Consider the following 13,200-nt stretch of genomic DNA (forward strand, 5'->3'; position numbering starts at 1 on the left):
TCACACAGCAAATTCTGTCTCCCACCGCCCAGCCATCCTTGGTGTCCAATCCGAGAGAAGCAGGCATGTTAAGGTGGTGAAATGCCTGGGTTTCTGGGTGGCATTGGGGGCCCAGGGATTGGGAAAGAAGTCTTTCTCGCTCTTTGCTTGGCTTTAGGTGGTGGTTTCCTTTGCCACCAGAGGGCAGTGCCTCTGCCTGCACCTGGGCCCAGTGTCCCAGCCCCAGGAAGCCCCAACTGGTCAGGGCCAGTTGGCAGTCAGTGGGGAATCTGATCTGAGGTCAGTAATGGAAGGTCCCACCAGCTCTGCTGCCTTGAGTGCTCTCACAATTCAGCCTCTTTTTAGGGAGGGGATTGTTAGCTCTATTGTCTAGTTGAGAGACTGAGGGCCAAAGAAAGGAAAGTCTTGCTCAAGGTCAAATCTTGAGATCATGGCAAGGATGGGCAGGGTACAGGGTTGCCAGACAAAATATAGGATACCCAGTTAAATGTGAATGTCAGATAAACCATGAATAATGTTTTAGTGTAAGTACGTCCCAAATGTTGCACAGAGCATACTTACACTAAAATACTATTTCTTGTTTATTTGAAATTCATATTCAATTGGCAAACTGTGTTTTTATTTGCTCGATCTGGCAACCTTGGCCTGGCAGAAACCCATGGCTCCTGCTTCCCAGGCTCCTGAGTCCCACAGAGCACACTTCTCACTTCTCTTCTGCTAAGGTGGCCCTCCAGAAGGCTCGGATTTCATTGCAGCTGCTCCACTGGAGCTGGGAAGGGCTTCTTTGGGGCCCTCAGGAATGCGGGCGGGGCCTGTGTCAGCTCTGCTCTGGAGAGCTTGGCCCTAGTGCTGGACAGATGGGGCCAGGTTGGGGGACAGGTGGCCTAGACCACGCTGCCCTCTCTAAGCAAGTCCCTGCCCCTCTCTTTCCTCTCCATCACTCTTTCCTTCCTCTCTTCCTCTTTCACTCCCCCCTTCTTCCTCCTCCCCTCACCTGGTCCGAGCTCTGCTTGGTTCCTTTTACAAGTATCCTCCTCTTCCCCCAGGGGCTCTCGGGCTATTCTCAAGAGCTGAGGGGTCACCTTTGGTGGTTGTATCAGTCAGTGTTCTCCAGAGAAATCGAACCAATAGGATGTATGTATGTATATGCGTATGCATGTGTGTATGTATGTGGAGATTTATTTTAAGGAATTGGCTAATGCCATTGTGGGGTTAGCAAGGCCAAAATTTGCAGTGCAGGCCAGCAGGCTGGAATCTTAGGCAGGAGTTGATGCTGCAGTCTTGATCAGAATTTCTTCTTCTCTGGGAAACCCCGGTCTTTGCTCTGGAGGCTTTCCAACTGATTGGATGAGTCACACCCATGTTGTCAAGGGTTAATAATGTCCCTTACTTAAAGTCAACGGATTTTAGTTGTTAACCACAGCTACGAAATACCTTCGCAGCAATACCTAGACTAGAATTTGATGGAATTACTGGGGACTATAGGCTTGCAAAGTGAACGCATAAACCTGACCCTCACAGCGGCCTAATCAGTAGGGCAGCTGAGGAAGAATTTGGACTTAGACCAGGGGGTACAGGGCCTGGGGATGCTGGGGGCTCCAGTGGCTGCATGCAGGTCCTTTCTTTCCTGCCCTTCTCTCCTTTGGTTCTCACGGTTCCTGCCCAGACTCACCCAAGGCATCAGAAGCCCATCTCCCCTTCCTGAGAGCTCCTGGCTTGGGGAGGCAGGGTGTGCTCTGCAGAAGAGGCCTTCTGAAGGGTGCTGTGGCTGGGATTACTAGCTAGAGCTGGGCTTGAAGAAGCCATGACAGGCTTCATATCTAACCCTGCTTTGGCCACTGACTGACTCTGGGGTCCTGTGCCAGTCCCTGTGTCTCTCTAGAAATGATGGAGGATGGACGCCACGTGCCCCGCGATGGGGTCAAATCAGGTGCCCTGAGAGCTAGGGAAGTTCTCACAGGCAAAATTTCTGAGCCTTATCTCTTCTCCTAAGTTGCTTACAGAGTAGCAGGGGGGAAGGCCTCAAACCCAGCCAACAAGATACAGCAGGAACAGAAGGTGCTGGGTCCAAGGCCTGAGCCCAAAAAGGGAGTCTGGCTCCACCCCCACGTCCAGATATATCTTCCGTGAGCTCCTACCCCTCAAAGAGCTGATTTTCCAAGTACCCAAGTACCTTCTCTGTGCCCTTCTCCCTGCGCATCCTTGGCCATAGCTTACAAGTGAACAACCGTTTGCAATGGCAGGAGGCCCCTGTAGCATCAAGGAGGAGATGGAAATGTCCATAGCTGAAGAGCTGATTCCTGGAAGCCATGGGCAAAGCCAAGAGCATGTGGTCATAGCAGGTGAGGTTCTCCTGAAGTGTCCCTTCCCGTGGGTGTCTACACTTGTGCATGTGTGTCGGAGATGGTGCGTGTGTGGCTGGGCAGACACTTGTGTATATGTATGTATGTATTTGCATGTATGTGTGGGTAAGTGTGCGTGTCTGTGCCTTGGTATGCATGTGCATGTATTTGTGGCTTGAGTGACAGGGGAGCTAGGGGGATAGGGATTGACAATGTGAGCATTTTGCACCTCTGAGGGATCAACATGTGCAGTCCCTTGGTCTCCCCCTCATCTAAGCTGCCACTATGTCTATTGCAAAACATTCAGAGGGCTTAATTTATAAGATCAATGGGATTAATTCTCTCTCCTAACTCTCCAATGCCTTCTTCTGCTGTTTAGGGAAAAATCTAAACTCCTCACCATGATCTACAGGATCCAATCAAGGTCACTCAACATATTTCATGCTGTGGCATGGTGTCCCACTCCATACTGGTTATGCTTGTCCTTGTGACACCCCAACACTGGTTCTTTCTTGAAACCTTTGTGCTTGCTGTTCCTTCTGCCTTGGATGCTCTTTCCCTAGATTTTCCATGGCTGGGCTGTTTTTGTCTTTCATCTCTCTGCCTCAATGTTGTTTCTGACTTTTCTAGACGTAGCCCCTTCCTTCTGTCATGTTGCCCTGTTTTCATCATTTCGAAGCATGTATCTCTTGGTCTGAATCTACACTGATGAATTAGTTTCTATTTTTCCCCCTCACTCCTCTTATACATGCACAATCAGCTCCTTGATTGCTGCAATGCTGTCTCTCAGTCATTGCTCTTTCTTCAGTAACCTAGCCCAGAGCTTGGTCCTCAGTAAACACTTGCTAAACTTCTTAATAGGTGAACAAACTGAGGCCTGGAGTTGACCAATGGACAGCAGTGAGTGGGTGTTGAGTGATTCCTAAGAAGTTTGGGGACCCTATCCTTTCTGGTGTGTCCTGTGCCAGGGAAGCCTTGGTCTTGCCTCTATGGGTGTTCCTGGGGCCTCTGTTCTTCTCCCTAGAAATAATGGGGCGTGGCTCCCGGTCCCTGGGTACCTCTCAGCGGCAACAGAAGTTGGATCTAAAGACTGCTGGCTCTGCTGCAAGCCAATCGATTTGGAATATGACTGCCACCCGGCCCAAGAAAGTGGTACTGTATGGGGTCCTTGGCATGTGGTGGCTGGGTTGGGGTTGGGACTATGGCTGTAGGAGCTCCACCCTGATGATGATAGGTCGAGCAGGGCCAGATGTTGACTTGTGGGGAGGGGGAAGCTTCTGTGTACCAGGTAGGCAAATGAGGGCAGGGAGGTCCACTGAGAAGTCAGGGCCATCCTTTGGTAGGCTGGGGATTCAACCTTGGGAGTCCAGAACGCCTGAAGGACATATTACTTGGGGAGTACATACATACTTTACTCTGCAAAAGTCCAGTGTGTGTAAAATGACATTTTTCTTTATTTAAAAAAATGCATATATATTTCTCTATATGTCTATATTTTATATATATTTCTATATGTAAACAGATATTTCTACATAGAAATATATATAAATATATATAAAAATATATGTGTCTCAGGGCTGGCACAAGGGCAAGGCAAGTGAGGTTCCTGTGCTCCCAGGCTGTTAGGAAATCCAATCAATCGAATCTAGCCATTTTGTAGCCAATCCTTTAAGCTACATTCAACGTGAGTTAGATAATGTTCTAGAAAAAAATGGCAGCTATACTGTTGCAAATGATACTGGGACAAGGCAGCCATTTTGGAGAGGAGGGAGACCTGACTGTTGTAGGGATTCGCCCGAGTCCTGTCATTCTGTAGGCAACCCTTTAAACTCCATTCACTGGGGGTGAGGGAAAGTTTTAGAAACACGGTTGCTATACTGCTGCGAAAGTTACCAGCAAAAGGCAAACAGGTTGGAGAGGAGAGAGACCTGACTGTTGGAGGAAATCATGTGAGTCTCATGTTCTGTAGGCAATCCTTTAAGCTACTTTCACTGTGGGTGAGGGAAAGCTTTAGAAAAATGGTTGGCGTACTGTTGCAAAGGTTACTGGGAAAAGGCAACCAGGCTGGGGAGGGAGGGAGACTTGATGTTCCAGGAAATCGCCTGAGTCGCATTGTTCTGTAGCCAACACTTTAAGCTTCATTCACCATGCGTGAAGAAATGCTCTAGAAAAAATGGTGGCCATAATGTTGCAAAGAATACTGGGAAAAGGCAGCCATTTTCGAGAGGAGGGAGACCTGACTGTTCTAGGGAATCACTTGAGTTCGGTAGTTCTGTAGCTGATTCTGTTAGCTGCGTTCATTGAGTGAGGGCAAGTTTCAGAAAAACGGTTATTACACTGTTGCAGACGTTACTGGAGAAAGGCAACATGGTTGGGGAGGAGAGAGAGCTGATGTCCTAGGAAATGGGTTACCGTAAATGCCGAAATGATTCCAGCCCCAACGAACAAAGAGAAAAAGAGCTCCTAGGTCAAGACATCCTGGGAGTTAAAATAAGCCAGAAATATTGAATTGGCTTCCTGTGTCCAAAGGCTGAGCCAAATCAAGTTGCTTTAGCAAGTCAAGCTCCAGCAAGCCACCCGTGCCCCTGAGACTGAGGGGGAGGACAGTAGCGCTGGTATAATCTCTGGATTAAAGTTACCTGTTAAGACCAGGGGAGTACACTTTTAGAAAATAGAGTCGTTGTATTAAATTTAGAAATTAAATTTAGGCATGTAGAATTAAGAAAATTGTCAATTCTATTTGTTTACTCATTATTTATTTTTGAGTAAAAGAGTTAATGGAACTGTTATTGCCTCTGAGAGAACCACAACATGAAAGAACAAAAAAAATAATAATATTGTTCTGCTGATTTGGGTAAAAAGGAGTAGTGTGCCTTAAAAAGTACATGAAAACACTTTTTGAAATAATTGACTGAGGGCAGCTGGGATTTGCTGCAGTTTTAGATTTTCCTGATCTCCATCAAACTTATATAACAGTCTTATGTTTTACAATGTATATAATTCTAAATAGAGGGTCTCTAAAATTAAAAACAAGAAAGTAATAAGACAGCTGTTTTGAACAGTTAGGCCTGTCTTATGGTGTGCAATCACAGTGTTATCATCCACTTGCAGATGGTGTTAAATTAATTCTTATCATATTGATGTGCTAAAAACAATGTTATCAGAAACAAACAAACAAATCCCAGCTACCAGCCACTCATCCTTATTTTGCCTTCAAATCTCTCAAGAAACGTTTTGTCCTTCTGATCTCAATCTACAGAACTCGGGGGATGCCGTGCAAATTGCCCCGGGAGAAACTCTTGATCGGATTTCCTTTTGTAGTCTTGGGGTCATCTTGACACCCACTGTCCTTTTAATGCTATTTTTGAGGTGTCTTAAGAAGAAGAAGAAGAAGAGGAAAATAAGAGTATGATTGTGAAGCACTGTTCACACACAAAAAAGTCACACCTGTATCTGTGTGCACTCTGGAGGAAGGTCAATTTTGCGTTATCACAACGAATGGAGCATGGTGGCAAAGTTCCTATGAAAATCCTTTATACAGAAATTGTTCTACCTTGCACTTCAATGATCTTAAGAACAGAGGAGGGCTGCAGATCTTTCTCAGGTGACAAATGAGCCTTGGTTGTCTATTTCTTTTTAAGAATGAGGCAAACAGGTGCCGGCCCCGGGCCCCGTGGCCAAGTGGTTAAGTTCACGCGCTCCTCTTTGGCGGCCCAGCGTTTCACCAGTTCAGATCCTGGGTGTGGACAAGGCACCACTCATCTAGCTATGCTGAGGTGGTGTCCCACATGCCACAACCAGAGGTACTCACAACTGGAATATACAACTATGTACCAGGGGGCTTTGGGGAGAAGAAGAAGAAAAGATTGGCAACAGATGTTAGCGCAGGTGCCAATCTTTAACAACAACAACGACAAAAAGAATGAGGCAAATAGAAGAGCCAACCCAGAACTCTGAGTTGTGGTGAGGCCTGTCAGATGGCACCCTAGGAGGGTGGGCGGAGGAGGAACTGGCTGTTATGTAGGGGCATCCTTAAATGCCTCAATGAAGAAGGTTCTACTTTGCGGCACTAGCACCCCCACTTTCCCATTCATTTAGTCCAGGTCTGGGCTTGGGGTAAGCGCCTGGCTGCCAGCCAGGTGGGGTGAGAGGGATGGCTGACTGTTCCCTGTACAGACCTTCAGTTGATGCTCCTGTGTTCCACCCTGGTCCTTGAGAACCCCCCGTGTCCCTGCAGCCTCCAGGTCTGAGTCCTCTCTGGGTGCTGCTGCGTGAGGGGCTCCCTCCTCAGCTGCTCCCCGTCTGCTTTGCCACCATGTGAGGCCTGCTTCTCTGGGCTTCGTTAGCGGCACTTTCTGAATTCCACAATCTTGCTGAGCTCTTTCATTCTCTGTTGCCTCTCCTGTTATTTTCTTTCTTGTGGGTTTACGCCACTTTATTGTCTTCACTGTGGTCTTAATGGAGTCTTGAGGGGAAGCAGTGTCAAATAACAGAGGCATGATAGTGTAATGGTTAAGAGCACAATGTCCTGGGTTCACATTATTGTTCTGCTACTTACAAGTTGTGGGACTTGGGCAAGTTACTTGACCTCTCTGTGTCTCAGTTTTCACATCTTTCAAAATGGAGTGATAGTAATACCTGTTTTGAAGGATCATGAAGAAAATTTAATGATTTGATACTGGTAAGGGCTTACTTACCAGATACTTGGTAAGTGTGTGTTAAACAAGCAGCTTGTAAAATATTTCATCTGCACTGGAAATCTAGAGCTGAGATTTGAACCCAGGTGGGTCTGGCACATTCTGCTAATCTAGCCCACACTGGATCTGCAAGGCACAAGATGCCCCTGGCTCCAGAGTTCCAGGCCAGAGACATCCACTCCAGGGAGTCATTGGCAGATGGGTAAAAAGAAAAGCCGCAGGGATGGCTGGGCTCACCCAGAGAAGGAGGCTATGGTTTTCTAGTAGCCAGGGTTCTGTTCTGAGCTCTGGCACTTACCATGTGTCCTTGGGAAGTATAGCCACCTCACCAGGCCTCAATTTCCTTGGCTGTAGAATTGAGGTTTTCCATTCTTCTCCAGTGGTTGCTCAGACTGAGCCGATGTCTCCATGTGACAGTGCTGGCAGAAGCCAGGGACCCCTGTCACTGCTCTTTGGCCACAGCCTGGATGGCCTAAGGCTACCGAGGAGCATGGTGTGGGTGGGGTGGTGGCAAGCGGCCAACTTTTGGGGTTCCCAGGCTCTTGTTGTGGTCTGAAGCTGCCAGCCCCTGATTCCGGAGGATCAGGCACCACATGACTCCTGAGAGGGTGCACCGTTGGTGCTGGGTAGAGTGTGGGGCAGCTGCTCAGCTGGGGCTGAGCAGGCTATTTTGACTGACCGTTCCTTTCCTTAGGGGCACCAACTGCCAATGCCCAGAATGTTGAGAGAACCAGGCCACAGTGATGCCCATCCTCAGGAGTATCCTCGTGGCTTCCAAGGCATGAGGTTCCATTATGAGCGGTAAGAAAGACCTCAGGGAGCCTGCTGGAAGAAAGCTGGAGCTCTTTGGGAAGGAACCAGGGTGGGCCAGAGGAGCTGGCAAGCCGACTGGCCAGGAAGAAGTTGTGATCAGCTGACCACGCTTGAAGTGTTGGTGCCCTGTTGCCTCCTCAACACAGCCCCAGATCCTCCTGGCCCCTTGCCCATTCAGGGCCCCTGAGTGGACTTTGAGGCTGGACTGGGTTGGGCTGGCTCCCAGCCCTCAGGCCTCAGGACCTGCTTAGCAGAGAAGGGAAGGATTCAAGGCTGAGAGAGTCACTACCCAGAGAAGCCCCCGACCTTACCCCCTTGCTCTCATGGCCTTCTTGTGCTCCCTGCCAGGCCCGGCCTGGGACCACCAACAGCTCCGACCCTCTGTCTTTTATTATTGCCCAGCAACCCAGAGGCGGATATGATCACAGAGATTGGCCTGGAAGAGCTAAATGGACTGGAGATGGAAATCATGCGAAGACAGGTGAGCGTCTGCTATGCCAGGGCCTCACTTGGAGGGTGGAGGCAGAATCAGTGTCTTGGGGCGGGTGAGTCTCCACCACGATGAGGCCCGCTGAGGTGCGCAGCCCTTCCAGGGTTGTCTTACCCTCCCCTCTCCTGCCTCCCAGTCCTTATGGCTCCAGTGTCCCATCTTGATGGTGAGTCTCAAACCTGCCTCTCTCCCTGAGATGTGGGAAGGCAACAAGGGAGAGAAAGGGAGGAGAAAGAGGGAATATGACTATGCGGGGAGAGAGCCATTAAGAGGTCTGAGAGAGAGGTTTGGTTAAGGCCAAGCCCAGGTCTTTTCAGGCAGAGACCGCGGCAGGCACGGGCATGGGCGCAGGCATGGAAGGGCATCTGCCCTGGTGGCCCTCTCCAGCCCCTGAGTGTCACCCCATCCTGGGTCCCTCACTCTGGTGCTGCCACCCTCGTGCCAGCCTGCCCCAGGATTGGAATGCCCTTCCCCAGCTCCCCCTGGCCCAGCTGGGATGGGCTGGCTTCTTCCAGACAACTGGATGAACCCCAAGGAGGGGCAGGGCGGCTGGGTCTGCGAACACAGGCAGCCTGGCCCTCGGTCCTGCGAGCCCACCCCAAGGCCCTGGTCTCAGCTGCTCTGCCTGCTTCTCCCCCAGAGGCACTTTTGCCCCTCAAAGGGCAGCAAAAGCTCTCCCTGTTCTAACTTCATATCGTTTCCCACTGGTGTGCTCTGGGCCTTCCCAGAAGAGCCTTGCTCATCAGCCTGCTCTCTTGGTCTCTCTGCAGCTGCGTGTGACCACTGAGCGTCTGTGTGCCCTGGAGGACCAGGGTGCCACCTGGCGCCACAGGGAAGCTCTGTTCTTCACCATGATAGTGTCGGCCTGCATTGCCAACCTGTGGCTGTGTATGCGCCACTGATGCTGCTGTGCCGCCGAGCCCTCTCCTCCTACCCCTTCTTCCCTTCTCTCCCTGAGCTGCCCTTGCCCATCCTCCTTCCATCTCCCAGCAGCTCCTAGCAGTGTCAAGGCCATTTGCCAGCTCTGGTTAGACCCCTGCCTGGAGGAGGTCCTAGCTGCTGGGAGGTGAAGGAAGTGCGGTGTTCTGAAGGTCTGTTCCATCCTCTGTGGCGGGGGCTTGGCTGTGTCTTCCTTGTTTTCTTCCACATTGTGCACAGGGCTCTGCACAGAGAACATGCTCAATAAAAGTTCAGCGATGGCTGCAAACCCTGGTGGCTGAGTTTATTGCATTCAGGACTCAGGTGGCGACAGCCCCTCTGCTGGGACTAATGCCCTGTTGCTGGGACTCGACTGATGCCTCTGCCTCGGGAGCCCCTGGGCCCCCTCCCTCTCAGACCCAGGCCCAGGCAGGGGAAGCGGTTCTGCAGCAGCTTCTCCAGGTCAGGCATTGCAAGGACTCAACCAGAGGAAATGTCCTGAAAGGGACCAGAAAACTTTCCATTTGCCCAGGAGGAAATTGAGTCCCAGAGAGGGGGGACATGGCCCTGGCTTTGTCCAGCAAGACGGGGACAGGCCTTGGTCTAGGATGGGTTCTTCTGAGTCCAAGTCTAGGGCTCAGACTGCCTCCTGCAGGCTGGCTGGGGACAAGACCTCAACTCAGCTTGGGAGGCTGGATGGAAGGCCACACAGGGGGCTTTGAAATGCTCTCCCTTGTGTCCACTGCCCTGTGAAGCTCACCTCAGCCAGGGAAGATTGGTGGGTAGGGCAGTAGGACTCGGCCTGAGTGGGCGAGAGGCTCACTGCTTGGGGTCTGACCACAGGGCGCATGTGCTGGACTGCAGGAGGCCTTCGGAAGAGCTAAATACTCATCTTTTGGGGGGCAGGGGCCCAGAACATTCTCATTAGCTTTAGTGGCCAACAGGAATTTCCTCAATCCCTCAAATCTATCAAGGCTTTTTTGTCTATAAAGGTGAAAGTGTGTCTTAGTCACTAGATATAAAATAAACATGACTCTGTGTGTGTGTGTGTGTGTGTGTGTGAGGGAGAGAGAGAAAGAGGGAGAGAGGAGAGAGGAAGTGAGAGGACAGGGAGGCAGAAAGAGAGGGAGAGAGAGAGCCTTGAGTCCTAGAGCCTACCCTGCCCCTGCCCAGCCCCTCTGTGGTCCTCAGTGGCCCCTGTACAATGAGGGGGTTCCTGCACTTCTGACTCTGGGGCCTGCAATACTTCCGTGAGCCAGATGCAGGCCTCCTGTCAGCCCTGTGGGACACCATGCACGTGGCTCCTGGCGGCTGGGCCCTCCTGAGAACAGAGACAAGGGTACCTGGTGAAGAAACAGTTGAGAGATTCCCTCTCTGGTCCCAGGCAGAGAGGATAATGGGGTACCACAGGCAGGCCTTCTGCAGAATGGGGAGAGAGCAGCACCCAGACACCAGTGCTTCTGGCTGGGAGAGGCAAGAGGTCTGGGAAAACCTAAAGCCTCCCTGCCCCTCCAAATGAGCCCTGAAGCCCCAAGAGTCACCCGAGGGCTAGAAGACAGGCTGGGGGAACCTCCTTGCAGGCGTTCCTTCACTCCCTGCAGCATCAGGACAGACCAGGGCCCAAGGAGCAAGGAATTCTTGAGGGAAGCAGCCCACCCATTCAAGTTCAGAGAGGGGCAGGACATGTGGCTTCCTGTCACCAGCCTAAAGTCCCCCTACATTTGATGGCGTGCAGAGCAGAGTGGCCCAGAGCTAAGGAGGCCAGGAGGCCAACCCTCGAGTGGCCCTCCTAAAGCTGCCCCTTTCTTCTGCTTCAGCCGGGCCATGCAGGAATGCTCAGAAGAAGAGAAGGCTGCTGAGGGGCAGAGCAAGGCCTTTCCTTTGGGACATGGGTGTGTGTGTGTGTTAGCAGACATGGACATCTTTGCAGAAAAAGTCTGGTTGAAAATATGTTGTGAAACAAAGGTTCACCCTTGGGAGCAATTTAGCTGAGATGCAAACAAACAGCGTGGTGGCCCCTGGAGAAACGCCTCCTGGGTGAGGTGAACTAAGGTGGAGTCCTTGCCTCGGCCCTGGCTGCCCCTCTACCCTGCCCTGCCTTGTGACTGCTTGGTTATTCCCAGCCCTGCCTGCCTGCTCCATCTCCAGATAGGCCTCTAGAGGGGAACTGGAGCCAGAGCTGCCCTGTGCTGGCCTCCACAGCAGCCTGAGAAACGGGCAGTGGGCCCCTCTGCATGCTTCCATGAAGGGCTCTACTGTGGGGGCTGACACCTCCTGCCTGGCCCTCTGACCATAATGTCTGGAGCATCTGCCCCCTTGATCCTTTTTCCCCACCAAGCTGCCCCGGCCTTGCCCAAGCACTCCAGCCTGAGCCAAATCCGTCTCCCAACAAGCTCTGAATTTCCCCATGGACAAGTGGAGGAGGGGAGGGACTCATTTTCACTTGGGGGCTGGGGAGAGGGCTCTTCTGAAGCTTGTTGTTTATTGCTCCTCTGTGAAACTTCCCATGGGCTGCCCAGACTTGGTATTAGAGGGGTACACAGCCAGTCCCCTGGCTGGATCAGGAGCTGCTTGAGGGCAAGGCCTAGCTTCCATTGTCTTCTGCATCCCTGGCACCCAGTAGAAGTAAAGGGCTGGTAGGATGTCCTCGGCCCAGAAAGAAATTCTGGCCTGATTGCCTCCTGAAGGGAGGGCTGGCCTCGCCTTTGGCGCACAAGCCTGGCCTTTAGGGCATGCCTTCTGTGGAAAAACCTTCTGCATAAAAGTAAGCCAACTCTGACCATTACTTTCTCTGACGCATGTACTATGTGTCAGCACATTGCATTTAAAAAAATATTTAATTACATGAGTCTCACTTGATAATATCCTCCCCCAAAAGGCAAACACTATAGATGTAGCTAACAAAGCCCCTTGTCCCCCAGTGTCAAGCCCCTCCACAGAACTAACTCCCATGGTTGGCCTGGTGTGCATCCTTGTAAACTGTCACTGTCACGTGCAGATATGAATACCTGTATGTGCTCCAGGCTTTGTGCGCAGGGTCTCATATAAGCTGCCCCCTGCAGCCCCCAAGAGAGGGGCTAGTCCCCCAAGCCTGGTGTGTAAGTGAGGAAAGCTGTAAGCCTCTGGTCATGCCTGCCTCGAAGGGCTGACCCAAACTCCCATCCGCCCTGGCAGAAGCTGAAACTCAATACTCCAGTTCTTCTGTCTCAGGTTGGCTTCCCAGAAGCTGTGGGGAGGCAGACCAAAGAAGGTGGGCATGTGGGGAGGGAGATGTGAGGGTGCACAGAGGGGGCTCTGTTGTACCTCAAAGCAGCCTGAAGCCTGGCCTCTTGAAAAGGAGCCAATGACTCACCACCCAAGGACTCCTACCCCTTTCTCTTTGTTAGCCCCAGCCCCTCTTGGAGGCCACACCCAGGGAATCCTGGAGGAGCAGGAATGAATTCTCTCCTAACCCTGCCCCACCCCAGGTACCTCTTCTTTTCCCCGAGTTTCTCCCTGGCTTGCCCTCTGGCCAGGTAGACTGGCCAGGACTGTCACCAAGGCTGGGAGGCAGGTGCATTGGGTGGTGAGCTGGCAGCTTTGAGTCCCCAGACACCAAGCCCTGAGCGATGCATGCTCCGTGTAAGGGAGGTTCTCCTCAGGGAGCTTGGGAGGGGCTGGCTCCTGGGTCTGGGCGGACAAGCAGCTTCCACAGCCAGGCAGCCCAGTATCCAGCCCTCACCTGCTGACAGCGTGGGGTGTGCAGGGCCCACAGTGAGAGGGTCAGGTATCTAACTGGCAGGCAGGACAGCTTCTTTAGTGGGCAGGTCCTGCGCTGGGCCAGGAGCTCAAGCTTGCCTCAGCTGTGAGCATGAGCTCCTCTGGGCCACTGCCAGCCTCCCATGCTGGTGTCAGGCAAGGTGGGGCAGCTCTCTGATTGGGAGGCTGCCAGCTCTGTGGG

The 13,200-nt window shown here is 51.8% G+C and overlaps 1 protein-coding gene across 1 annotated transcript; it reads left to right on the forward strand.

Annotated features, from left to right (window-relative positions):
- The first annotated feature begins 2,109 nt into the window (after window positions 1-2,109).
- Window positions 2,110-9,549, forward strand: FATE1 (fetal and adult testis expressed 1). The gene is made up of 5 exons (XM_003365919.5): window positions 2,110-2,342; window positions 3,367-3,494; window positions 7,734-7,840; window positions 8,255-8,333; window positions 9,113-9,549. Exons 1-5 carry the CDS (start codon window positions 2,237-2,239, stop codon window positions 9,242-9,244), a joined length of 552 nt encoding a protein of 183 aa, XP_003365967.1. The 5' UTR covers window positions 2,110-2,236; the 3' UTR covers window positions 9,245-9,549.
- Window positions 9,550-13,200: the final 3,651 nt, after the last annotated feature.

This window comes from Equus caballus, chromosome X, assembly GCF_041296265.1.
Source record: "Equus caballus isolate H_3958 breed thoroughbred chromosome X, TB-T2T, whole genome shotgun sequence".
Lineage (NCBI taxonomy): Eukaryota > Metazoa > Chordata > Mammalia > Perissodactyla > Equidae > Equus > Equus caballus.

Bases quoted from the DNA above. Each gene is read 5' to 3' on its own strand.
- FATE1 (XM_003365919.5), top strand. From the start codon at position 2,237: ATGGCAGGAGGCCCCTGTAGCATCAAGGAGGAGATGGAAATGTCCATA. The intron at 2,343-3,366 runs GTGAGGTTCTCC...TCTTCTCCCTAG, and splicing joins AGAGCATGTGGTCATAGCAG to AAATAATGGGGCGTGGCTCC. The intron at 7,841-8,254 runs GTAAGAAAGACC...ATTATTGCCCAG, and splicing joins ATGAGGTTCCATTATGAGCG to CAACCCAGAGGCGGATATGA.